This window comes from Chanodichthys erythropterus, chromosome 14, assembly GCF_024489055.1.
Source record: "Chanodichthys erythropterus isolate Z2021 chromosome 14, ASM2448905v1, whole genome shotgun sequence".
NCBI classification, from domain to species: domain Eukaryota; kingdom Metazoa; phylum Chordata; class Actinopteri; order Cypriniformes; family Xenocyprididae; genus Chanodichthys; species Chanodichthys erythropterus.
This window is the reverse complement of record NC_090234.1, coordinates 31,970,164-31,995,220: the sequence shown is the minus strand read 5'-3', so window position 1 is coordinate 31,995,220 and position 25,057 is coordinate 31,970,164. Positions and strand designations below refer to the sequence as shown.

The 25,057-nt window shown below is 37.4% G+C and overlaps 2 protein-coding genes across 4 annotated transcripts; both read left to right on the top strand.

Annotated features, from left to right (window-relative positions):
- Positions 1-6,291: 6,291 nt before the first annotated feature.
- On the top strand, positions 6,292-9,972 carry hpxa (hemopexin a). Its single transcript, XM_067410721.1, has 10 exons — positions 6,292-6,381; positions 6,760-6,788; positions 6,919-7,023; positions 7,155-7,312; positions 7,424-7,577; positions 7,698-7,910; positions 8,018-8,119; positions 8,934-9,058; positions 9,165-9,312; positions 9,425-9,972. Exons 1-10 carry the CDS (start codon positions 6,320-6,322, stop codon positions 9,652-9,654), a joined length of 1,326 nt encoding a protein of 441 aa, XP_067266822.1. The 5' UTR covers positions 6,292-6,319; the 3' UTR covers positions 9,655-9,972.
- Positions 9,973-10,441: 469 nt separating this feature from the next.
- LOC137036500 (interferon-induced GTP-binding protein Mx-like) lies at positions 10,442-24,482 on the top strand. 3 transcript variants are annotated; one of them, XM_067410719.1, is made up of 12 exons: positions 10,442-10,660; positions 13,625-13,850; positions 14,305-14,451; positions 14,580-14,734; positions 15,688-15,826; positions 15,936-16,134; positions 16,483-16,561; positions 16,708-16,830; positions 17,022-17,163; positions 21,026-21,184; positions 21,411-21,700; positions 23,627-24,482. In XM_067410719.1, exons 2-12 carry the CDS (start codon positions 13,634-13,636, stop codon positions 23,858-23,860), a joined length of 1,884 nt encoding a protein of 627 aa, XP_067266820.1. In that variant the 5' UTR covers positions 10,442-10,660; positions 13,625-13,633; the 3' UTR covers positions 23,861-24,482. The 3 variants fall into 3 exon arrangements, with proteins under 3 accessions (XP_067266820.1, XP_067266821.1, XP_067266818.1); XM_067410720.1 differs by having other exon boundaries at positions 13,621-13,850; positions 21,489-21,700; XM_067410717.1 differs by having other exon boundaries at positions 13,621-13,850.
- Positions 24,483-25,057: the final 575 nt, after the last annotated feature.

The following is a 25,057-nucleotide window of genomic DNA, read 5'->3' as shown; positions in this document are numbered from 1 at the left end:
GAGATTTGAGTGACTAATAATCAGTTTAACCTGATAGAAAATATATATTTAATGTTACCCGTGTTATTTTTCATCTGCAAATACCAATGTGGACTTTAATGAAGATCTGATTGGCCATTAACTTTTAAATGCATCATTATGCATTAATATGAGGAGAGTTCTCCACATGAAAGACCCGCGACTGCAGATCAACGTGCTGCATTTCTCTCCGATACGGTAGGAAATTAGCTAAATGAAATGTGGAGGATGTAAGATGATTGACAGGCCAGTTTACGGTGACAGGATGCGACAGAGAGAAAAGACGCGATTGTATGACGTGTTAGTATGTCCCAAAGCTTGTCTGCTCTTTTGCTACACACTCAAAAGTAAGTACTTTTTGTTCACAGAAAGAGTACATACTTTTAGGGCGTAGTATAAGTAGGCGAATTGGAACGCAGCATATGTTTTCCACCCACTGCGCCGCCATTTTGTTTTCGCAAGCAACAACGATGTACTAGTAACACTGGTCCTGGAGTGCAGCTGTCCTGCACAGTTTAGCTACAACCCTGATCAAACACACTTGAATGTTTTCAGGATTAGGCCTACTAAAACTACGTGAAGGAAGGTGAGTTTTTGTTGGAGCAAATCTCTGCAGGACAGCAGCACTCAACTGTCCCTGAGCTTGTGATAGGTCTCAGCTATGTAAACATCACTGATCCAATTTCATATATATTTGTCTTTCTGAATGTGTTTCGTTAGCACGTTGCTAATGTACTGTTAAATGTGGCTAAAGTTACCATTGTTTCTTAATGTATTCACGGAGACCAGAGCCATGTCATTTTCATTTTTAACCCGAAAATGCACTCTGTATAATTCATTAACACATCTTCATTCTTATTGAGTCTCCAACTGTGTGTAGCTTTTGCCACATAGCGGTGCAGCATGCTATCAAACTCATTCATAATTGAATGTTAGCAAACATTCACAAAATACATGCTATAGGCTACCTACATGAACTGATATGCAGCATCACGAACAATTTGTAATGATCCATTTTGAGAGTTATATTTGCCGTGTGAGCTTCTCCTGTATTAATTATGCCTCAATATTGGAATCAGAAGCTTGGGGGTGGGGAGTATGAGCTCATTTGCATTTAAAGGTACACATACCAAATCTGCGCATTTTTTTTTCCCCATGGGGTATTTTGTGCTGAACCTTCACGTCATGTCTGTTACTCTTTTTTTTCTTAAGTCAAATACAAAAGGCGTAGGACGTAGTTAAGCCTTTTGAACTGCTAGAGGCATTACACTTTCTCTGTAAGATGAATAAGGAAGGCTGTCTAGCGGAAGCTGGATATTTTACTTTATAACTTGTTAAATATGGATATTTTTCTTACACAAACGCTTCGCTTCAGAAGGCCTTCACACTTCATAAACCATACTTGTATAAATGTTTTTACATTGTATAAAAAAATCCAAGCAATATATTATTATTGTTATAAGCAATATGTTTTTGTTTATTTATAGAAATTTATAGAAACATATTATTGATAAAACAATACATATTGTCAAAATTAACGAAACATTAAATTCTTATAAAATTGTACATAGACTTATAAGTTTCATTAGAAATACATTTCTGTTTAAAATAATTCATCAATAATTTCTTTATCGTGGAAGGCTAGAAGCTACTGATGAAATAATGTTTCTAAATTTACTTTGAGTGCACAAAGTAAAGGTGTGTAATCACAGTTAAACAAACTCGTGTATCCTTTTTAACGTACATTTACATGCCATGTTCAAGGTCACACTAATGCATTAGGGTCAACAATGCTGTGACATAGTCAGGTGGTTTTGTAGATACACACACACACACACACACGGACACACACGGACACACACGGACACGGACACGGTTATGGTCAGAATTATTGGCACCCTTGGTAAATGATCAAAGAAGGCAATAAATCTGCATTGTTTATATCTTTGATCTGTAATAAAAATCAAACCTTTCATTGAAGTAAACTTATGGATGGGGAGGGGAATACACGCTGGCCACAATTTTTTGGTACCCCTAGAAATCCTAATGAGTAAAATATGTTGTATATTGCTGTTCATATTTGCAATTTTAGCACACCAGGTGACTAGGAAATTACATCAAATTATCCAGCCATTACTTCCTGTTTCACAAGATTATAAATATGAGGTAACAGAAACACCAAATTCCCTTAATCATCTGTCACAATCTGTAAAACCAAAGAATATAGTTCTGAATAATGTGCAGCAAAAGATTGTTGAGCTTCATAAAATAGAAAGTGTCTGTAAGAAAATAGCCAAAGTATTGAAAATTTCCATTTCCACCATTAGGGCAATAATTAAGAAGTTCCAATCAACAGGAAATGTTAAGAATCTGCATGGAAGAGGGCGCAGGACGTCTAAATTGTCTTGCACAGCGAGGACGATATTTGAGCGACCAAAGACTTTCCAAGGATCAACATCTAGAGAATTCACGAAAATAGTTGAGTCTTGGGGTCAGAAAGCCTCAAAAAATATCAAACAGCACCTACATCACCACAAGTTGTTTGGGAAGGTTTCAAGAAAAATCCTCTAGTTAATCCAAAAACAAGCTCCAACATATTCAGTTGTCAGACAATACTGGAACTAGACTGGGTTCTATGGTCAGATGAAACTAAAAAAAGAGCTTTTTGGCAGCAAACCCACAAGATAGTAAAAAGTGCCCTCATGTAGTATGCTTAATTAAAATGCTGAAACTTTAATTTTGTGGGTCTATTTTTCTGCTGGATTTATCTATCAAATACCAACAGATGAAAAATCAAAACCTGATGACCTCTGCTAGAAATCTTGTAACGGGCCATGGGGGTTGGATCTCCCATCAGGACAATGGTCCAAAACAAACATCACAATCAACAAAAATGGGTCAATGAGCACAAAATTAAAGGGGCCATGAATTGAGCAATCACATTTTCCTTGATCTTTTGACATTGGTCATTGTACTAAAAAAATCCTGTTTCAGAACTATAGTCCAAAAACATCATCTTTTATTGAAACCAACTCAGAAAATGTCTAGTTTCGGATTTTGTCACATTATCACATCATAGTGCGACAAAAGACCACATCTGCAGAAGAAGATCAATGCCTCCTACATCATTGCCTCTTTAGCCCCGCCCACCAGTTCACGCATGTCATGTAGTAGTAAATAAGAGAAACTCAAACACAGGATTACTTGAGCAACAAAACCATAGAGATGCCTCTGAGGATTACAAGACAGTGCCACTGTGCCAAATTGTGGAAAAATTGTGTCTTTGCATTGCTATTCTTGTTATCCTAACATTAAGAAAGTGAGATTAACTTTATTTTTTAACAAAGTTCCAGTCAGAACACATCAGTAAGACACTTTGTTTGTTCACTTCATTTTACTGTGGATTCTGCACGACAGTTCAATGCAGGCCTTTCAGAGAGACTGAAAATAAAACATGATGCAGTGTCAACTATTGGATCTGACAGAAATGACGCATCACACAAGTGTGAGTAATATCTACTGAGTATTTATACTGTAGCACTGCAATCAAACTTTGAAAAGTTGTGATTTGCTGTTTTTTTTCCTTTGCTTCGGCATTTATAGCAGTAGCCCCTCACTGCAGAACACTCAAGATCCAGGGGGCGGAGTCGGGTAGATTAAAGGGATAGTTCACCCAAAAATGAAAATTTGATGTTTATCAGCTTACCCCCAGGGCATCCAAGATGTAGGTGACTTTGTTTCTTCAGTAGAACACAAATGATGATTTTTAACTCCAACCGTTGGTGGTCTGTCAGTTGTATAATGCATTGCAATGGGAACTTTGTCTATAAGAGTAAAAAAACATGCACAGACAAATCCAAATTAATCCCTGCGGCTCATGACGGCACATTGATGTCCTAATACACGAAACTATCTGTAATTTTTTACCTCTAATACACCACTATCTCCAACTGCACTCATTGAAGCAAAATGCAAGAGATCACTTCCGTCATCAGAGCATGTTTTCAGACCTTGCAATGTATAGATCAGAAGTTTTCAAAACATTTCGACACAAGTCTTATATATATATATATATATATATATATATATATATATATATATATATATATATATATATATATATATATATATATAAACCCCTTTAAGGTTCTGCCATGGTCATTCCAGTCCCCTATCCTATAGAAAACTGAAGAGGTGAGTGTATCAACATGGACAAAAAGTATTGAATACATTAAAAGATAAAATATATATGATATAGGCTACTTGTATAAACTGTATCCCACATTGTCAACTGTATTCTACATAAAACTAACATTTTACGCATAGTTTAGGCAGGCAGTGAGATAGGGAAGATGAGTTCATAGGTCTCTAGATTTGGCTGCGTGCCGTAACCATGAGACACCAGTGTGGCCTTTAATTCTCTTTGTGAAAATAGTCTGTGTGAGACATGCAAGGTTGGATGCTTATCTCTATCATGAGCCAGGTGCTTTTTAACATTATTATTTAGACGTTATCTAAATAATTATTATTTAGGTATTATTTAGATATATGAATTTTCACTCAAAATAGAATGTATATGGATTTATAGAACACAAAAAAATCTGTAATATTTCTGTAATATAATAATAATTTTTAATTATTATTTATTACTTTTGTGTGTTCTGTTATTTCCTGCAACAATTTGTTTATGCTTACAAATTACATATCATATCTTGATATCTAAAATAAGTTCAGATGATAATAAATAATAAGAATGACCAAGGAATAAAAAATATATACTTATATATAAGTATAAAAAATAGAGGCTTTGATGTGATCCCAATATTTTCATATGTGCTACAAAAAGTGTTTACTTGCCCTCTCTTTGCATTTAATTAATACATATTTACAGTATTTTTCATTTTTTATTGTATAAATGCATGAAAATATATACTATAGCTGCCTTTATATTATAGAAAGGGGTCACTCACAAAAATACCCTCAACTAAATAATATAAAATAAGAATCTTGCAAAACACTTTTATATGTTAATCCATTTGCTTCCAAATGTATTTAGACAGCACAAAGTATTCTCTGTTAATGATCACCATATCAAACTAAACTGCAGAGGTCAGCACATCGTATTGATTAAATATCTGTGTTATTTGCCTGGTTAACCGGGAAAAAGGTAACACAGCCCATTTCATTGGGTTTCTAGAAAATTCGATCCTGTCCAGGCACATAGAGACAAAGCATACATTCATTTGAGCACACATTGCATTTCAATGACTTGTTTTCATTATCTTTTAATTAATTAATTTTCTACAGTTTAAAACATCTCAATCTGTTTACCTGAGCTGCAAAGTATTGTTAACATCAGCATTATGGCTACAGGAGACAATTTATGCAGGCTTGTTAATGCTAGTTTCTACTTGCACTGGTTAGTGACTTGTTAACTTGATGGTTGCAATAATTGATAATTCTTGACTTTATGATATATTTTCTACAAATGCATACTGCAAATTTTACAGGAAGTGTCCCAACAAATAAAAAAAAAAAAAAACTATAGAGGTATTAGTACTCTAGTAGTGACCAAATCTGATGGCTTTATCATTTCTACATTATATGCTTCAGCTGTTGATCTTACATGAATGTTACTTTGTTCACAATGTATAGATTTGAACCTTATTTGGGGTCATGCACTTACTACCATGTCATTCACAGCAATTAAAAACAGCAGCTTTTGTGTAGATATGTCTTTCGATTGGAAACATTTTCAAACTATTCTCAAAAAAATAGAAAAAAACATTAGGAAACAAAATGCATGCAAATACTATATACAACATAAAGTACAGTTTACTCTTATATTTCTAAGTAGGAAAGTTTGAAAATGCATGCTAATGCATGTACTGTATGAAGTATCATGCCAATGACTGCTGACCTGCAAAGGGGGTTTCTAATAATTTACTAAATCATGCCAAGTCTAATTCACAATGCATGGATCTTTGCATTGCACAACTCCTGTACCACGTTACCCGTACCACCCCCAAAAAAACACCAGAAATTCCTTGAAAAAACCACATGTACCTTGACCAGCTTGTGGATGGGGGAGTCAGTAGAAGTGTGCAAACGTACATTTGTACGTGTGTTGTTATGTGTGGGCATGTAACTGAATGACCCTTCCTACGCTCTGTGCAAACGGGGGGCGTACGTGTCGTCTCAAGCGTGCTTGCAAGACAGTCCCTGGTGGAGTGTATAAATTGGGGCCATCAGGTTGTGCTTTACCTTCTCCAGCTGAGCTCCCCATAGGACCCTGCTGACCATGAGGCTCGTTCAAACGCTTACTCTGTGCCTGGCTCTCTTTCTGAGCCTTGCTGCTCCCTCGTGAGTATACACACCTGTCAACACATAGTATAAGGTTAAAATGAATCCAAATACTCAATAATGTGTACAAATTAGCTATAAGTGTGTTACTTTAATATAGCATTAATAATAAGTACTTGTTTTTTGCAAGTTTGTGTGTTTGAAGTGGGATTTTATGTGTTCATGTTTGCACCAACATTTTGATTTCTTCACCTTTAACTGCTTGGTCTCTCACTCAATAAATTCAATTAATTTAGCAGAAGCTTTAATTAAAAGTGGCTTATAAATGAGAAACATAACATGCAGTTCAACTAATTCTAAGGCCCCCAGCTGAGCCCCTGTTACAGTGTGTTGTAGTGGTTCATTTAAACCTAGACCTATTCGTTTCTTTGTGTTCAGGCATCAGCAGGAGAGTCAGGATAAAAAAGGTGGGTCTTGCCAATAACTAGAAAAAAAACTATTTCCCCTCAATTGGGCAGTAAATGTAAGTGATACATTAGCACATCCTGATTTCATCAAGACACATATTTCATGATATAACGTTTTTGGTGCTTGAAGGACATCAGCATGAATTGCACCATGGCGCTAAGCTTGACCGCTGTGCTGGAATGGAGTTTGATGCAGTCGCTGTGAACGAGGAGGGAATTCCTTATTTCTTTAAGGGTGAGAGATGGTTGATCAGAGAAATGATAAACAGTAATGATAAATATATCAATGTAAACAATAAAAAATATAGATTTTTATTTTACATAATTAACTTTAACTGACCTTTCTCTTTGATTTTTTGAACTAAGGCGACCACCTGTTCAAGGGTTTCCATGGCAAGGCTGAACTGTCAAATGAAACTTTCCCTGAGCTGGACGACCATCATCACCTGGGACATGTGGATGCTGCATTCCGCATGCACTCTGAAGACAGCCCAGACCACCATGACCACCAGTTCTTCTTCCTGGTAAATTTAACATGACCTGAGGTGCAATTTATGTGTCGAATCCACTGTGATCTTTGCTTTATGTATCAACACCAGACTATTAAACTAACATCTTCTTTAACACCATTAAAGGACACTAAGGTCTTCAGCTACTACAAGCACAAACTGGAGAAGGGCTATCCCAAAGATATCTCTGAAGTTTTCCCTGGAATTCCCGACCACTTGGATGCTGCAGTGGAGTGTCCCAAGCCAGACTGTACTGATGACACCATAATATTTTTCAAAGGTATTGTAATATTGTAGTCTTTTTCTGTGTCTGCAAAGGTTTAAACATAATGGAAAACATGTACAGTAAGTATGTTGAGAAGATTTTGCAGTGTTTAAATTCCTTCATAATCCACCAAAGGTGATGAGATCTACCACTTCAATATGAAGACGAAGAAGGTTGATGAAAAGGAATTCAAGAGCATGCCCAACTGCACAGGAGCCTTCCGTTACATGGAGCATTATTACTGCTTCCATGGACATCAGTTCTCCAAATTTGACCCCATTACAGGAGAAGTCCATGGCAAATATCCAAAGGAGACCCGTGATTACTTCATGAGATGCTCACATTTTGGTAAGCGTTACAAGTGTGGAAAAGTTGTAAGGCTTGAGAAAGCATTCTAGCATTAAAAAAGCAATACTTGGAATCTTATAGCAAGTCTCTATTGGTGTCTCCCACAGGAAGTAAGAGCACTGATGAACACGTTGAGAGAGAACAGTGTAGCCGTGTGCACTTGGATGCTATCACATCTGACGACGATGGCAGTGTATATGCTTTCAGAGGTGAGTTTCCTATTGTTATTTTGTCCAGACAGGGATTTTGAGTGACTCTTTTAGGTTACATCATTACGCCAGTAGTAGTTTCATAAGCTAGTCAAGAATCATTCATTCTTTCAAAAACTTAGACGTAGACCCTGAGTCTCATTTGGCATACTATCCACCCTAAATCCACCCTAAATAGTAGGCCTTAGTGGCGTTCCCTTTGATCGTGAAAGTGCCCCTTGTGGTCACATCACAGTGCCCCCGCGTTCCCATTTCTCCTCCACTGGAACACGATTTCACCCCTGCCCTCCCAGAGGTATGTGCACGCCACTGGTAGGCCAATTCGAGATCAGTAATCTTGAACAGGCTACTATTTAGTGTGGATAGTATTCGAATTGGGAAGCAAGAGTATTTATTCAGGAGCGAAGCCTTTATGAGTGAGTCATTGAATCATTCATTCAACCGATTTGTTGAAAAACGCGAATTGTTGCTTGGATACGCGTTTGCATAATTTGTTTGAACTGTTTTCGTTGGCAGAACAAAAAAAAGACAAATGTGTCTAAAATGTGAGTTACACAATATTAGCCTTTTGTTTATTAAATGTTTATATGAAAGCAAAATCACTTGCAACAGCAAAATCACAATTGTACAGTCTTCCGAATATCAGAAAAGCATAAAGCAAAAGCTCTCTTGTTATTGTGCTGTTTCTTAAAAATGTATACCAATATACACATGCAGTACAACTGCAAGCCACTATTTTAACAAATGCAATTTCACATTCCAATATAATAATAATAATCATTACAATAATAATATCTTTGTTTCTCTTCCTTAGGGCACCACTTCCTCAGCATAACTGGTGATAAGTTTCATTCAGACACAATTGAGAGTGCTTTCAAAGAGTTACACAGTGAAGTGGATGCAGTCTTCTCTTATGAAGGCCATCTCTACATGATCAAGGTTCTTTTGTGCAGAAGTTAATTTTTACTAGACTTTATAATTTGTCTTTGAATCTATTGTGCAGATGTATGCATTTGTCTTCTCATACATTTTATTCCATGCACAGGATAGTGAGGTGTTTGTGTACAAAGTTGGAGAGCCACACACACACCTAGAGGGTTACCCCAAACCCCTGAAGGACGAGCTGGGAATTGAGGGTCCTGTAGATGCTGCCTTTGTGTGCGCAGACAAACACATTGCTCATGTCATCAAAGGTATAATCAGTGGCATGCTTGTTCTGTCACATTCAAAGTAGGTCTGCTGTAGATCCCTTCTACAAGCTTTTGTCATACAGTGTCAGAAAGCTCATTGTCTTTTCTACTATAGGTCAAACAGTCTATGACGTTGACTTGAAAGCCACCCCACGTGTGCCCGTGAAGGAAGGAAGCATAACACAATTCAAAAGGATTGATGCCGCAATGTGCGGACCCAAGGGTGTAACGGTCGTCTTCGGTAACCATTACTACATTTTTGAAAGTCCCATGATTATGATGATGGCCAAAATCATGCCTGTTCAGCACAGGGTGTCTCAGGAGCTGTTTGGCTGTGACCACTAGAGGGTGGTGTACAGAGAAAGAAAAGAGGAACTGCTGTGCAAGTGCCTATACAGATTGTGTGGAAATCTCTTAAAACAGACATAGAAACTGCACAGACTAACAGACTTGCCACTCTGATCTCAAAATAAAATTCCTGCCTCTAATGTTCTTCTCAAATAATAAAGCTTTCTTCAAACATCTGAACATCTATGCAATTCTGGCTTTGCCATTTCAGTGTGCTGGCTAATGTATATGTGTCTCACCACCGAGCCTGTATTTTATCCATCGAAGTATAAGACCTGATTATTTCTCCTTGATCTGTGCACTGTGTGGTTAATAAATAATCATATCTTTCATATGTGTCTGTTTCATGTGATCCATATATTACTGCATATTGGTATATTAGTTTTGTTCATGAATTACACTATTCAATAGGCCTACACTTTCTGAACTGCTTAAATGACCTAACTTCACATAAACAGCTTCAATACAGAAATATAGACTTGTGGTATGAGCACAGCTTTACTTTTGTTCTCTTTACTGTATTAAACTAAAAAACTAGTCACTTCGTTACATTGCAATAGGCATACATGCAGAGTGATTTCTAAAAAGTAACCGTTTTCATTTTGCATTGACATGGTTTTATGGTTTATCCGAGAACAATGTAGGCGAGTTGTTCAAAATTTGCTGTGTCATAGGGATAACTTGTGCAAATCGTATTACAGTATTTCAGACATCATCACCTACCGCTTAAGTATCGAGTAAATTGAAACTTAAGGTCAGTAAAGTGAAACTGAGACATGAGATATGCAAAATGTTTATATGAAAAAATGGTTAGTGAGGCAGCCACACGAAACAATGAAATTGAAGCAAAATAACCACCCTCTTACAAACAAACAGTTATTGTGCGCACCAGAATTCCTTCTATATAGTGCAGTTTCGGATTAAATGAAAGCGAAACTTAAGCGTTTAACACGGTCAGATTCTCAGCGCGTCTCACATCACAGAGGAGCCGCTGGTGAACTGAGTGAGTACCTGCTTCCTTCTCAGATAAACTCTATTCTAGTCTTAGATTTTGAAAATATTAAATCTGACTTCACGCGTAAGTGTATTTTTTCATTCATGTAATATGAAAACCATTAAGACTGTGAGTCCTTTAGCTACATTTAATAATAGGCTAATGATTATTGTGGTTGTAAGCAAACTTGACATGAACGCTTGTCCCTCAAATCTGATTAGAATGTTATTCCAGGATCAACAACGATGGTGATCCATGAACATGAAAACGCATTCGGTGCTGATAAGCTTCACACGATGTGCTAATAAATCGTGATCCAAACCTTTTATTTTCATTTCGAATTCTCAGATGGCCAGATTTATCTTTTATGAATCCTTAAAATAGCACCTGCACTAGGGTGACCACCTGCTAATAAGCCCAAGGGGGGACAAGGGCTATGTTTCTGAGGGACAATGTGGGACACTGCCTGGCGAGGCGGTGACTCCACCCCATGGGCAGTCTCACTGATAATGGTTTACTCATTTCTAGCACATACCACCTTACATTATATATTAATAATGCCCAATTCCCCTAAACATGTGTAATTGCTGATGTATGCTCATGAATAGGCCAACCAATGTGTATTTTTTTTTTCTAAATGTATGTCTTATATGTATATACATATACATACATGCAAAATCAATTGTTAGTTATTAATAGAATAATGAGGACACAAACATTTACATTCAGTCGCGTTCGGTCCCATTTCTTTGCATACACAAGATTATACATCCTTGCGGCATTCTGAAAAGTTGAGATGTTTTCATCTCGATGCACTTGCAAAACGCACCGTATGCACGTTGCGAGCGCATCGCTTCCATTGAGCGCGCCTGCCCCGCATCTACATTTGATATATCTGACTTGCGCGAGGGAAAGACACTGCGTTATGTGAACGGCCCTAAAAGAAAATCGAACTTTTGTGAAGTCAGTCTCAAGTGTCACGCATTGAGCGAGACAGTCACTCATTTCGGTCTTTTGTCACGCACTCCCCGCCACACATTGTATTTCTCACGCAGAAAAACTATTTATCATATATTTAATAATCCGCAGCGCCCAAAATGTATCTGGCCGCGCCGGCCGCTCTCTCTGGAACCGGGAAGGAATCAAGCGCGTCTCGAACCTGCCACTTATCAGCCAATCAAAAAAAAAAAAAAAAAAGAGGCTACACAATAGCCAATCAGACAATAGCACTATTGTATCTGGGTAAGATTTAACGCAACAACCAATGAAAAAAAAGCATATCCTGGAATTGTTCACCGGCTGCGTCCGAAAACGCTATCTTATAAGAGAATGACTTGTACGGCAGCGTTTGTGCATGAAGGCACCTCACGAAATTGATTTCGGACAGACCTCTGAGGCAGTGTAACAGTTTAATGATCTACAGCAATATAGCGCGAGCTTTGGTGAGAACTAAACAAATATTTAATTACTACAGTAGTAATTTCTCGATAGAAATGATATCAAAATTGAAATATGTTGATCAAAATCGCACATTTATACACAAACTGAGCAGCAAACGCAACTTTCGGACGTCATCTTTATTTTTCTAGCTCAACTGTCACAGAATGGAAAGCACAGGATTGTGGGATATCAAAGGCAGCTAAGGATACATCTATGCTTCCTTCAAAAATCGATCAGATGAAGGTATCTCATGAGACAGGAAGTGAAGCTAACATTGGATTCGGACGTGCCTTGATGCCTTACTACCTTGAAATGTTTCCTCAGAAGGCAGCATTTTCCAGTTTTCGGATGCAGCCACCATCATCCTCGTTCATGATCTCCTGTTTTAATGTTACAACAAATTCACAACTTGTTTGACACAAACAATGACAACTTGACTGCTGTTAGATAATCAGATAATCAGAATCAGTTTGTGTCTGAACTTAGCCAACAGTTTTACAGCCTGTTCATTGACACCTGCTCAGAACAAGTAGTCTTGGCCTAGTTATATTTTGCTATCACACGATGACTGACATTTTGTTACATTAAACATCTCTCTCTCCAAATAGTTTTAATAATTTTATTTTGAATTACCATTGTGTATGAAATGTGCTATACAAATAAATTGTCTTGCCTTGCCTATATTCAAAGTCATCTGAAGCCATTCCATAGCTTTTTTTTTTCTTCCAAGAATTAGGCTAGAATACTTTTTGATGCTGAATTATATACTCACCTAGTTTACTTATTTATTTATTGGTCAGCTTATGATTATATATTTTTATTCATTTGTTATTTTTATCTATAATGAAGTGGTGTGTTTAGTGCATTCTGGATTGGTTAACAAATCAAAGAGTGACCAGTTCCACAAATACAGACACAGGCTCCCACAAATAAATTAATTCAACAAAGGTAACCTCTTTTGCTACATATTTTTAATGGTTTAAATGTGTACTCTACATGTTTGACCACTTACGAACTCTCATTTAGCCTACTATATGTCGTGTACATGACTATGTGCCCAACCATCAGCTATTAAGTAATTACTTTTAGAGCACAAAATTGTTTACAAGAGAACAAATTTCTTCATTGATCTAGTCACTTAATTTTGCTCTTAGAATGCACTAGATTCATGCATTTAAATTTAAAATGTACAAAATTTTCCTCCGGGGGGGCATGCCCCCCGACCCCCCTAGAGGAACTGATGTCCACCCACTACAGTCTCACAAAATCCTGTGGGAAACACTGTGGATGCATTAATCATTGCATCTGTCTTTCAAAGATGTCAGGTAAAAGGCAACTAATAAACATAATCTCATTCACCCTGAGGTTACAGGATGCTGGCCCAGAGAAGGTGGCGAAAGTTTTTTTTTTTTTTTTTTTTAATGGGGGGGATGGGGGGTTTGAAAACTGATAGGCCAAGTCATCATTTGTTGCCAGTTGTTCAAAATGATCTATAATAGAGAACTGGCTCTTTTTGTCATATTTTGCAGACAGAGTTCAGACATGTCTCCAAGCAGTTCTTCAAAGGGAAAGAGCAGTGGTCTGAACCAGCACTATGAAGAGAAGGTGCGCCCATGCATTGACCTGGTGGACTCTCTCAGGACATTAGGTGTTGAAAAGGACCTGAACCTGCCAGCTATTGCTGTCATAGGTGACCAGAGCTCAGGAAAGAGTTCTGTGTTGGAAGCCCTGTCTGGAGTGGCGCTGCCTAGGGGAACAGGTAATACGAACACAAAACAGTATTACACAGCAGACTGGAAACATCTGTTTGCTCTTTCCTTATTTGTTAGTCCGCATAATGTGTTGTTAAATGTTGGGCAGGAATTTTTTTATAAACATTTTGTTATACTGGTTGAAACTCTCTTCACATCCTGATAGCAAACAATAATAGAAGTGGTCTTAATAAACAAAATAAACAACAAAAAAAAAAAAGCGTTGTAAGTTACGTTCATTATCATTGTAATGTTATATGCTTTGAGACATAAGGTAATTTAACGCCATCTCTCGTCTCGTGACACTTTGCAGACTCTGCTGCACACGTTTGTTTTGAAGGAGCTGTGCTTTGGAGAGCGCTCTGAAGGGAGGGGAGATGTTTTCAAAGCTAGCTTGTAATTGCTAGCCTCTCCGAAATTGCCTAACCTACCTTTAAGCTGACCATATAGTATATTCAACAGGTATTGTGACGCGCTGTCCTCTGGTATTGAAACTGAAGAAAATTTCAAAGGACAATAACTGGCATCAGTGGCATGGATTGATGTCATATAAGGACCAAACAAAGAAACTAAAAGACCCAGCGGAAATAGAGAATGCTGTCTTAAATGGTCTGTATTCCACACTGAAGTGTTTTATTAAACAGTTTAAGAAATTGACTGCTTTGTATTTAGTGAACTATTTTGTGTTCAGTGAACTATTTTGTCATCTGTGGGATGATTGTGGTATTGTTTTGTAGCTCAGACAGCATTGGCTGGAAAGGGAGAAGGGATCAGTCATGAGATGATCACTTTGGAGATCCAGTCCAGTGATGTCCCTGACCTCACACTCATTGATCTGCCAGGCATTGCTAGAGTTGCCACTGGCAACCAGCCAAAAGACATCGAGAAACAAGTAAGACACTATAGGCCTATTTACAGCACTCAAACATTTTGGATATGTGTTGGTAATTGTATGTAAATGTGTGTATATATATATATATATATATATATATATATATATATATATATACAAAACACAAAATTAAGAAATACAGTAAATAATACTTCAGGGAATATTAAAAGGAATAATCAAACCATGGCAGCAAATTATCACATGATAAATTAATCTTCATAATATAATAAAAAAAAAATACAATGACATACATGCATAAAACATACAAATGATATGATACATTTTTATTTACTACTTTTTTATTTTAGAACTACACAGCTTGCATGTCAAATATTAATTTACAGCAAAATTCAACTACACAGCTTGCATGTCAAATATTATATATTTTTTATTGTTTCTGGAAATTGATCTAGGCTAGGGTGTTAGAGGCAGAATTCTGCCATCTGCTGTATAGAAAAAAGCCTGTAGGAATTACAAGTGGCTGGGTTTACCCAGTCTAAGTGTTTAGACCATATATATCCAGCACATATTGTGCGTGTGTGCATGTGTGTTTGTGTGTGTTAGGTCTCACCCCTTCATATCTCTATATGCTCTTCATTTGTGGCTGATTTTGTTTGCCAAATTCTATGCAAAAAGTGCTGTCTGTTGCAGTCACACATATGTGTGTGTGTGTGTGTGTGTGTGTATGTGTAAGTGAGTGAGCATGTTTGTTCCACATTGCATTTGTGCTCTAGTACCAGGCCTTCATTTCTGTGTGAAAATTTTCAGATTTATGCCATATTTATTATTTTATTGAAAAATGAAAAATAAAAAAAACTTTAAAAAAAGCTTTTTAGTTTAAAAATAATTTTAAAATAATTCTTTCAAAGCTTGGGTATCAGGTAACAGTATACATATTGTAGCTCCACTGATCCTTGTAGCATGCATTCAGTAATTTTGTTTTTCTGTAACAGATTAAAGATCTAATTGAAAAGTACATTAAAAGACAAGAAACCATCAGCTTGGTTGTGGTGCCTGCAAACATTGACATCGCCACCACTGAGGCACTGCAGATGGCATCCAAAGTCGATTCGACTGGACAAAGGACCCTGGGTAGGTAACATTTCAAATAGAATATGTGAAGTAACGCCTGTATAGTTTATAGTTTTATAGTTTATCTTGCTTTGTGAAATAATACAAACTTTCATCTTTGTATTTGCAGGTATTCTGACTAAACCGGACTTGGTGGACAAAGGCATGGAGGAGACGGTGGTCAAAACAGTCAATAATCAAGTGATCCCACTGAAGAAGGGCTACATGATCGTAAAGTGCCGAGGCCAGCAAGACATCAATGAGAAGCTTGATCTGGTCAAAGCGCTGGAAAAAGAAAGACATTTTTTTGATGAACATTCTCATTTTAGGCAAGAAATTAATTTGCTTAGTTCTCTAATGTGTGGCACAAACTATTTCATGTCTATGTAAGAATAATGGTAGACTGAATAAGATTAGTCATCTTCATCTCATTTTTTTAAATTTTAGTATTGCACATTTTTTCAGCTCTTGTCTGTATGCAGTCTGAAGCTAGTCTATAATCAGAGGAAATTAATTAGGGCACTTGACAAACATTTCAGTGCAGTCTGTCAGGTATTAGGGACATTTTTGTGTGGCATTTTAAATGGTCTTTGTTAATGTTTATAATATTCACTCATGGAAAATTCTCCAGTTGTCCTCAAATTATTTGTATATTGAAATTCATTCTTTCCCTTCAGGTGTCTTCTTGAGGAAGGAAAAGCTACAATACCCCTTCTTGCAGAAAGACTCACAAAAGAATTGGTTGAACACATTACTGTGCGTATGCAAGGTTACATGACATACAGCAGAAACATTGACAGTATATGCCTTAAAAAAACAAAAGACTGAAGTAAATTAAAGTCAGAATTGGGTACAGAATTCTAGATTCTGTCTTCATTTACATCATATTTCTTCACATTTAGAAAACGCTGCCACAGTTGCAGAAACAACTTGTGATGAAGTTAGAGAAGACGACTGATGATCTTAGAGCACTGGGAGATGGAGTTCCTACTGATGAACATGAGAAGAGCAATTTTTTGATTATGGTAAATAAATAAAAAGAAAGAAAGAAGTTGCACACTGGACACATCTGGTGAATGCTACAGAGTGTCCTAAACTTCTAAGATATTGTTTGACTTCACGCTAAGTTGGGCATATTAATTGTATATGTTTCACCCCAGCAATGTTTAACCTGGATTTAATTTGACATTTTTCTATTTTATTTTTTGGTCTTCAGAAAATTCGCCATTTCAATGATGCCCTTGAAGAAGTGAAGAGGGCAGAAGAAGATCTAAAAAACTCAGACATAAGGGTCTTCACCAAAATCAGGGCGGAATTTGGAAGATGGAAAATCGTCCTGGATGACAAATCCAATAAGAGTGAGTTTATAATAGAATTGTTGCCTTAGCCTTAACTGAAATGATCCTGTATCCAGTGATGTACTGCAAATCTTGTGGGCATTTTACGCAAACATTTGTTTCTGGAATGTTGCTTTTTATGGAAAGTAATGTTACTTTTGCTTGTTCTATTTCTGATAAATGTAAAGACCTTTTCACACCTAAATTGAAATAATTAAAGGGTTAGTTCACCCAAAAATGAAAATTCTATCATTAATAACTCACCGTCATGTCATTCCACACCCGTAAGACCTTCGTTCATCTTCGGAACACAAATTAAGATATTTTTGACAAAATCCGATGGCTCAGTGAGGTCTCCATTGCCAGCAAGATAATTAACACTTTCAGATGCCCAGAAACCTACTGAAGACATATTTAAAACAGTTAATGTGTTTCAGCCTTAATGTTATGAAGCGACGAGAATACATTTTCAGCGATTTCAAAACACTGCTTCATGAAGGTTTGAAGCTTTACAAATCGTTATTTTTTTTTTCAAATCAGTGGTTGGGAGCGTGTATCAACAGCCAAAGTCAAGTGACTTTAGTAAACAAGGCTCTGTTACGTCATAAGTAGTGATGGGCAGATCGAGGCTTTGTGAAACACTGAAACAGTTGAAGCAAATGTGACACCCGTCTCCACGGTGACCCCTAGTGGTCAGAACAGTGGAAATGCAACAAAACTCAGGCCAAACATGCATTAAAAATACCCTTTAACAAATGTATTGCAGAAGTTTTATTGAAAGTAAAATCAATCAAATTGAATTAACTAATCATCTAATAAGATTAAATATAGAGTGTCTGTATAATATTTGTTCTTTTATCAATTTTAAAGGCTTGTTTCTTTGTTCCATGGCTCAAGCTAAACAGGCCAATAAGAAATTAATAACTACCATTATTTATTTTAATTATTCTAAAGTATAATTAAAACATCTACAAATGTATAAAACTGATCAGAGATCAGGTAAAACCATAGGGTAAAGCCCTAGACACTTGTTCAATAGTTCTCAGTGACTGATTCATGGGCTCACTTTATCATCGCCCTCTATCGGTGAACCATTGAAATTTCATACTGTTTCGAAACAGTGATGACGTAACGAAGCCTCGTTTACTAAAATCACGTGACTTTAGCAGTTTGATACACCCTCCGAATCACTGATTCGAAACAAAAGATCCATGAAGCTTCGGAGCTTCATGAAGCAGTGTTTTGAAATCGGCCATCACTAGTCATAAGTATTTCAGAATTTCAATGATAACATTTGATAACGCTCCGAACCACTGATTCGAAAAACAAAAGATTTGTAAAGCTTCAAAGCTTCATGAAACATTGTTTTTAAATCACCCATCACCAGATATTGTTGAATACGGTTGTTATTTTGATGTTTTTTTTTTTACTTGTGTTGCTTATTTGAAAAAGTAACTCAGATATTTTGTTGCAAATTTAATGTGTTACTTTACTATAGTCACTTGGAAAAAAAGTAATCTGATTACATAACTTGCATAACATGTAATGCATTACTCCCAACATTGTGCATCATTGAGCTTATCAGGTTTTATTAAAAATATGATGAACGAAAGTCTCACGGGTGTGGAACAACATGAGAGTGAGTAATTCATGACAGAATTTTAATTTTTGGGTGAACTAATGCTGCGTTCACACCAAACGCGAATAGAGCGTCAAATTCGCGTCTACCGCGTCTAGTTTGCCGCTTGAACATTTTGAATGCATTCGCGCGTCTAGAGCGAAATAGACGCGCGTAAAAAACAAGAGTTTGAAGCGAAATTGACGCGCGTCCGAGGCGAGTGGGAGGGGGAAGTGCTAGGCGGTTGTCTGTTTGCAAGATGGCTGATGTTGATCGTGCGTTCATCGAGAGAGCTACCACTTTGTATTTGCTCTGGAGAGCAGAACAGCGGCGGACTCAGCGTCGCGGGAAGGCCGCGGGTCGATAAACGTGTACGTGATTTAAAAGTGAAATGTGTATTTACAACTTACCAGGTAGCCCAATCTCCTCACCGACACTCTTCCAAGCGAGCTCCTTTTTATTCCTGTCTGAAGTATGAACTTGTGTCATAAATCTCTGGGTGACTGCTCACTGATAATATCAGTCGTTCCTCCATTTTGAATGAGTGACTCCGAGCGGGCCTGCCGCCACAGCAGCAAGCAGGCTCCTGATTGGTTAACGCGGCGCGAATTTACGCCAAAGTTCAAATTTTTCAACTCGGGCGTCAGACGCGAATTCGCGTCAAACGCTAAATGCACAAAAAGCACCATTCGCGCGTATCGCGCGAAACGCTCAATTCGCGTCATTCGCGCGAACTAGACGCGCGAATGAGGCGAATTCGCGTCTTCCGCGCCGCGCTAAACGCCTCATTCGCGCCGCGAGACCTCCAGACGCGCGTAAACGCGTCTTTACATTGACTTAACATTGAAATCATTCGCGCCAGACGCTCTATTCGCGTTTGGTGTGAACACAACATAACACCTTAGTATTCCTAAGGTCTCTTTTGAAAGATATACGAGCGGTACAGTGGAACGTTAACAGGTAAAGGGGCGTTAATGCGGATTCATTTACTTTGGTAACTCAATGTAACAATAATCCACTGAGACTAATTGCAGAAGAACCCAAGGTACAGTTTTATTTAAATCCACATGCACAAACATAAAACAATCTAAGACTTGGCTTGGTACAAAATCATCAACAAGAAAACTCACCACAGTGGTTACAGGGACAATACTAGACAAAGAACAAGGAAAACTTGAGGGCTTAAGCTGCATTCACGTCACCTCGTATTTCCCGGAATCTTGAAATGACAACACATGGCACCACTATCAACGCCTAATAAATCAATCTACAGCTGTCTGGTGGTACAGCGGCCACGTGGTACATCTGGGAGCTTTCAGAAAACTCCCAGCTTACAAGCTGTAATTACGAGCTCTACGAGGACGTGAACTCTTTTTACAAGCTAGAATCTTGTAACTACAGGAATTACGAGGCCGCGTGAACGCGCTTTTATGCTGCGTTCACGCCACCTCGTATTTACCGGAATCTTTAGATGACAACACGTGACATTATATTCAGAGCTGTTCACATCCTTGGACTGGGAATTATGCATTTCCATGGCAACACTATAAAAGCCTAAATGAATCTACAGGAGTCAGGTGTTACATATGGGCGCTTTCAGAAAACTTCCAGCATAAACTCTGTAATTACAAGCTCTACGAGGACATGAACATTTTGTACAAAGTAGAATCTCGTAACTACATCTTTAAATGCACAGAAACGAATGACTAACAAGGGACACCTGTGATCAATCAAGACAATGAACCAATCAGAACGTGACAACATAGAACACATGACAAGGGGAGCACATGCCAGGATCACATGACTAGAACATAAACAAGGGAAGCACATGGAAAACAAAGCAAACAAGGCAATGCAAACATGAACTAGAAAATAAACCATGAAACCATGAGCATGAACATCAAAATACAACATGAAACAAAACCCAATACCATCCGTGATGCCCGAAAGTGTACCAAATATGTTAAAAAGATTTAAACATTCAGGAACGGACACATAAATATTTGAAACGTAAGCATAAAGAGAGATTTACACAAGGTATTTACACAGATAATGGGTTGTAGCTGATGACTGATGTACTGCTTGAGGTAATGGCTCCACTGACGAAGTAAAAAGCAAGGGTGATAATGGTCTGGATAAAAATTTTATCCTTCCCTTTTTTTTGGTATATATGCAAACAAATATGTTTTTACTCATGTTGCATGGGAATCCAATAAGCCAATGGTTGTGTTCTTTCTTTTTTTTTTTTCTGTCTTTTCTCTCAAGCGGAGGAAAACCTCAGAGAAGAAGTACAAGAGTATGTTAAGGCTCGTAGAGGAAAGGAGCTCCCTGGATTTGTGAACTACAGAACTTTTGAGAACATTGTTAAGAAACACATTGAGGAGCTGGAGGAACCTGCTTTAAAGCTGCTCAAAGATGTCAAAGGTGAATGGCACCATAATGTTTGATGGATTACAGTGACCTCAATTTTAATTTTACCTCTAAATTTGAATATACCTAGATGTGATTTGTTACTTCTGTACAAAAAACAGCTTTCTTTCAAAATGATTAAGAGAATTATACAAATGCATAAAATTAGTGGCATTTATGGATACATGATAAGTTTTTTATTTATTTTTTTTACCTCCTCTGCTTTCTCGTCTCTTTACAGACATTGTTCACGCCTGTGTGGACTGTATCGTTAACTCTCATTTTAATGCCTTCTCTCACCTGTTGAGGGCTGCTAAAGATCCAATTGAAGATTTTCTTGATGAGCAGTTTCAGAAAGCTGAGGAGAAAATACATTCTCAGTTTAAGATGGAGAGGATTGTCTACTCCCAAGACGTTCTCTACAGCAATAAGCTAAACTATGTAAAACAAAAACCCTCAAAAAATTTATCTCTACAATTTGCCAGTGCAGATGTACGTGAGATGGCATACCATCTCACCTCCTATTTAACGGTTTGTATACCTTATAAGTAATATTTGTTCTTTAAAGGGTGAAGTGTGTAGTCTCTGTACCACTAGTGTAACCGAACTGCAAAAAATAATGATTGTTTCTAAATTCTAAATATTCCAACCACTCATTCCTCTGAAGTCAATTTCCTTCCAAACAGCATATTACCACAACTTGCAGTGCTTACATTTAACTGATCCTTCACATTAAAGTGTTTTTACACTCAGATATGAAATTTCTGTCACTCACCCTCTTGTCGTTTCAAATCCGCAAGACCTTCGTTCATCTTCAGAACACAAATTAAAGCTGCTGTCCGTAACTTTTTTTGGGTTAAAAATGATCTAAACTCAATTTTTGAGCAAGTACATAACCATCCAGTGTTCAAAACTATCTCCTTACCTTAGCTCGATTCACAACGGCAAGCTTGTAATAATGTTTTATAATAAATCGATACTGGTGGATTTCCGCTGGAAATTCAAGCGTGCAGCAGCAGTTCGTCTTTGCGTCATTACATCATGTCTGTAAACAGAAGGAAGGAGTCCCAGCTAGACTATGCATTTAGGATGCTACTGGTAGCAGATCATTTATAGCCTTTTCTTACAGCAGCTACAATAATTAAACTAATCATTTTGATGGCGAATTGTAATCCAGAAAGGTCCAAATGACAATCATCAGTGACAACTGGAGGTTCAGCCATGGTCAAAAAGCAAAAGACTTCGGACTGTTGAGTGGCTACAGAAATTGAAATCTACAGATAACGCTAATGCACACTAAATACACATAGTCACGCAATGCTGATGTTGTTAACATTAACAATTTGAGAACAAAGTATAACAACAATAATAATTTGCACGATTTGATATGAGATAAATGCTTAGCGATCGTTAGATTTAATCACCACTGGCAGTGTGATTTATTGTAGGCCTAATGCTTTTCCCCTCAGTTGGTTAGAACAAAAGTGGCAGACATGTTACTTACTTGTTCAGATGACATTTTCAGATGAAAATTCCTACTTTGGTCATACTTCAAGACTACAATGTGTGATTCCAAAGTACAGTATCCACACCGATGTGCTGACTGACAGCAAACATTAGATTCATCCGCGCTGACGAGCTGTGTCGATGCACAATGCATGTAAAGATAATAATTCCGCATATAACTGCAATTGCTGGTTTCAAACAGAGATGGCGACTAAGAAGCAAATCTTACGGACAGCAGCTTTAAGATATTTTGAAATCCCAGAGTTTTTTTTTATCTCCCATAGAAAGCAACGAAATGACCACATTCATGGAAAAGCAGTAAAGACATTGTTAAAATAGACAATGTGAAGACAGTGGTTCAACCTTAATGTTATGAAGCGAAGAGAATACTTTTTGTACTCAAAAACAAAACAAAAATAACGACTTTAGTCCACAATTTTTCCTCTTCCCTGTCAACCTGTTAAGCAGTTGACAGTGAACGCAGTGCTGAGCTTCCATGTTCATGTCCAAACACTTCAGTATTGGCCGACGCTGTTCACGTGAGCACCACGATGTATGCGTGTGATGCTGACACAGGAGCAGGCCAATATAGAGTCTGCATTCTGACATAGAACATGGAAGCTCTGCACTGCGTTAACTGCGTCAACTGACAGGGAAGAGAAAATGATATTTGTGTTCCGAAGATGAACGAAGGTCTTGCGGGTTTGGAACGACATGAGGGTGAGTACTTAATCACAGAAATTTCATTGTTGGGTGAACTAACCCTTTAATGTGGGATAGAAGGAAAAAATAAACATATCTTGTAACGAATGAAGAATTTTAGTTAATCTTTAACATAATCAAGGACATTCTTTTTGGTGCAGTCTTGTGACAAATATTGATTGATTTGTGCAAATTATATTTTGTGTTTGAGTTTTTTAATTTGAATGATAACTTTGTATGTATTTGTAGATTACCTGTAACCGTCTGGCTAATCAAGTGCCACTGATAGTCCAGTACCACTTGCTGGACCAGTACATCTCTCAGCTTCAGAATGCAATGCTTGCCATGATTGGAGGGAACAATCCAGAAATGCTCCTCCGAGAAGATTCCGGTGTTGCGCGTAAAAGGAGAGAACTGAAAGAGCGACTGGAGCGCCTGAAGAGTGCTGGCAAAGTCCTGTCCAAGTTTGTGCATTCTGTATAATTATAGGTAGTACTGTCACCTCACAGCAAGAAGCTTCCTGGTTCGGCTGAGCCAGGGGGCTTTTCTGTGTGGAGTTTGAACATTCTCCCCATGTTGTTGCGTGTTTTTTCCAGGTCCTCTGGTTTCGCCCATATTCTAAAGCCATGCAGGTCAGGTCAATTGAAGACAGTAAATTGCCCATAAGTGCGAGTGTGAATGTGTATATGTCTGTGTGTGTGTTCGTCCTGTAATGGACTGGCCATCCATCTAGTGTTTCCCGGCTTTCGGCCCAAGACACTGAGCATCCCTGTGACCCTAAGTGGTTTGGAGAATGGATGGATGGAAATTAAAATGAAGTTGGTGAAAAATCACCATTATAGTGGAAAGTTACATCATTCAGTTACATAACTGTACTGCTCCTATAACGTTTACTGACTGTTCCTTTATTTTAAAATCTGCATGAATTAATTTAAATAATTGTCATTGTAATTTTCTTATTGCATGTTTCTGGTCTTATTGTGAATGATTAATACTGTTTGTGAATATATATATGACATTTTTTTGATCTTGTAATTTTAACTAAATTCGAATTTTCACATTAATTAATCTGGTGTCACATTAATAAGGTGAATCATTTGTCATAATTTACTGTACTCATGATGCTGTTCTGATGTTTGTAAATTAAAGACACCTTTGATATGACAACTTTCCTTCGATATTTGTGGTGTGTTTGCATTTGAGACATTTATATCTGAGAATGCATTTGTTCTGGAAATATAGTTTTGTGGTATAGACCAACTTTTAAAGGGTTAGTTCACCCAAAAATTAAATTTCTGTCATTAAGTACTCATCCTTGTGTCGAAACAAACCCATAAGACCTTTCATCTTCGAAACACAGATATTTTTGATTAAATCCAATAGTTTTTTTATCCCCCATAGAAAGCAACGTAATTACTGTCATTCAAGGTCCAGAAAGGTATTAAAGACATCATTAAAATAGTCCTTGTGACTACAGTCATTCAACTTTAATGTTATGAAGCAATGACAATAATTTTTGTGTGCAAAACAAAACAAAAATAACGTCTATATTCAATTTCTTCTCTTCCCTGTCAGTCTCCTGCGCAGTTGATGCAGTGCAGCACTTCCGTTAAACCAGTGTAGTCACGTTGACTATTTTAACGATGTCTTTACTAATTTTCTGGACCTTTTCATTTTTGG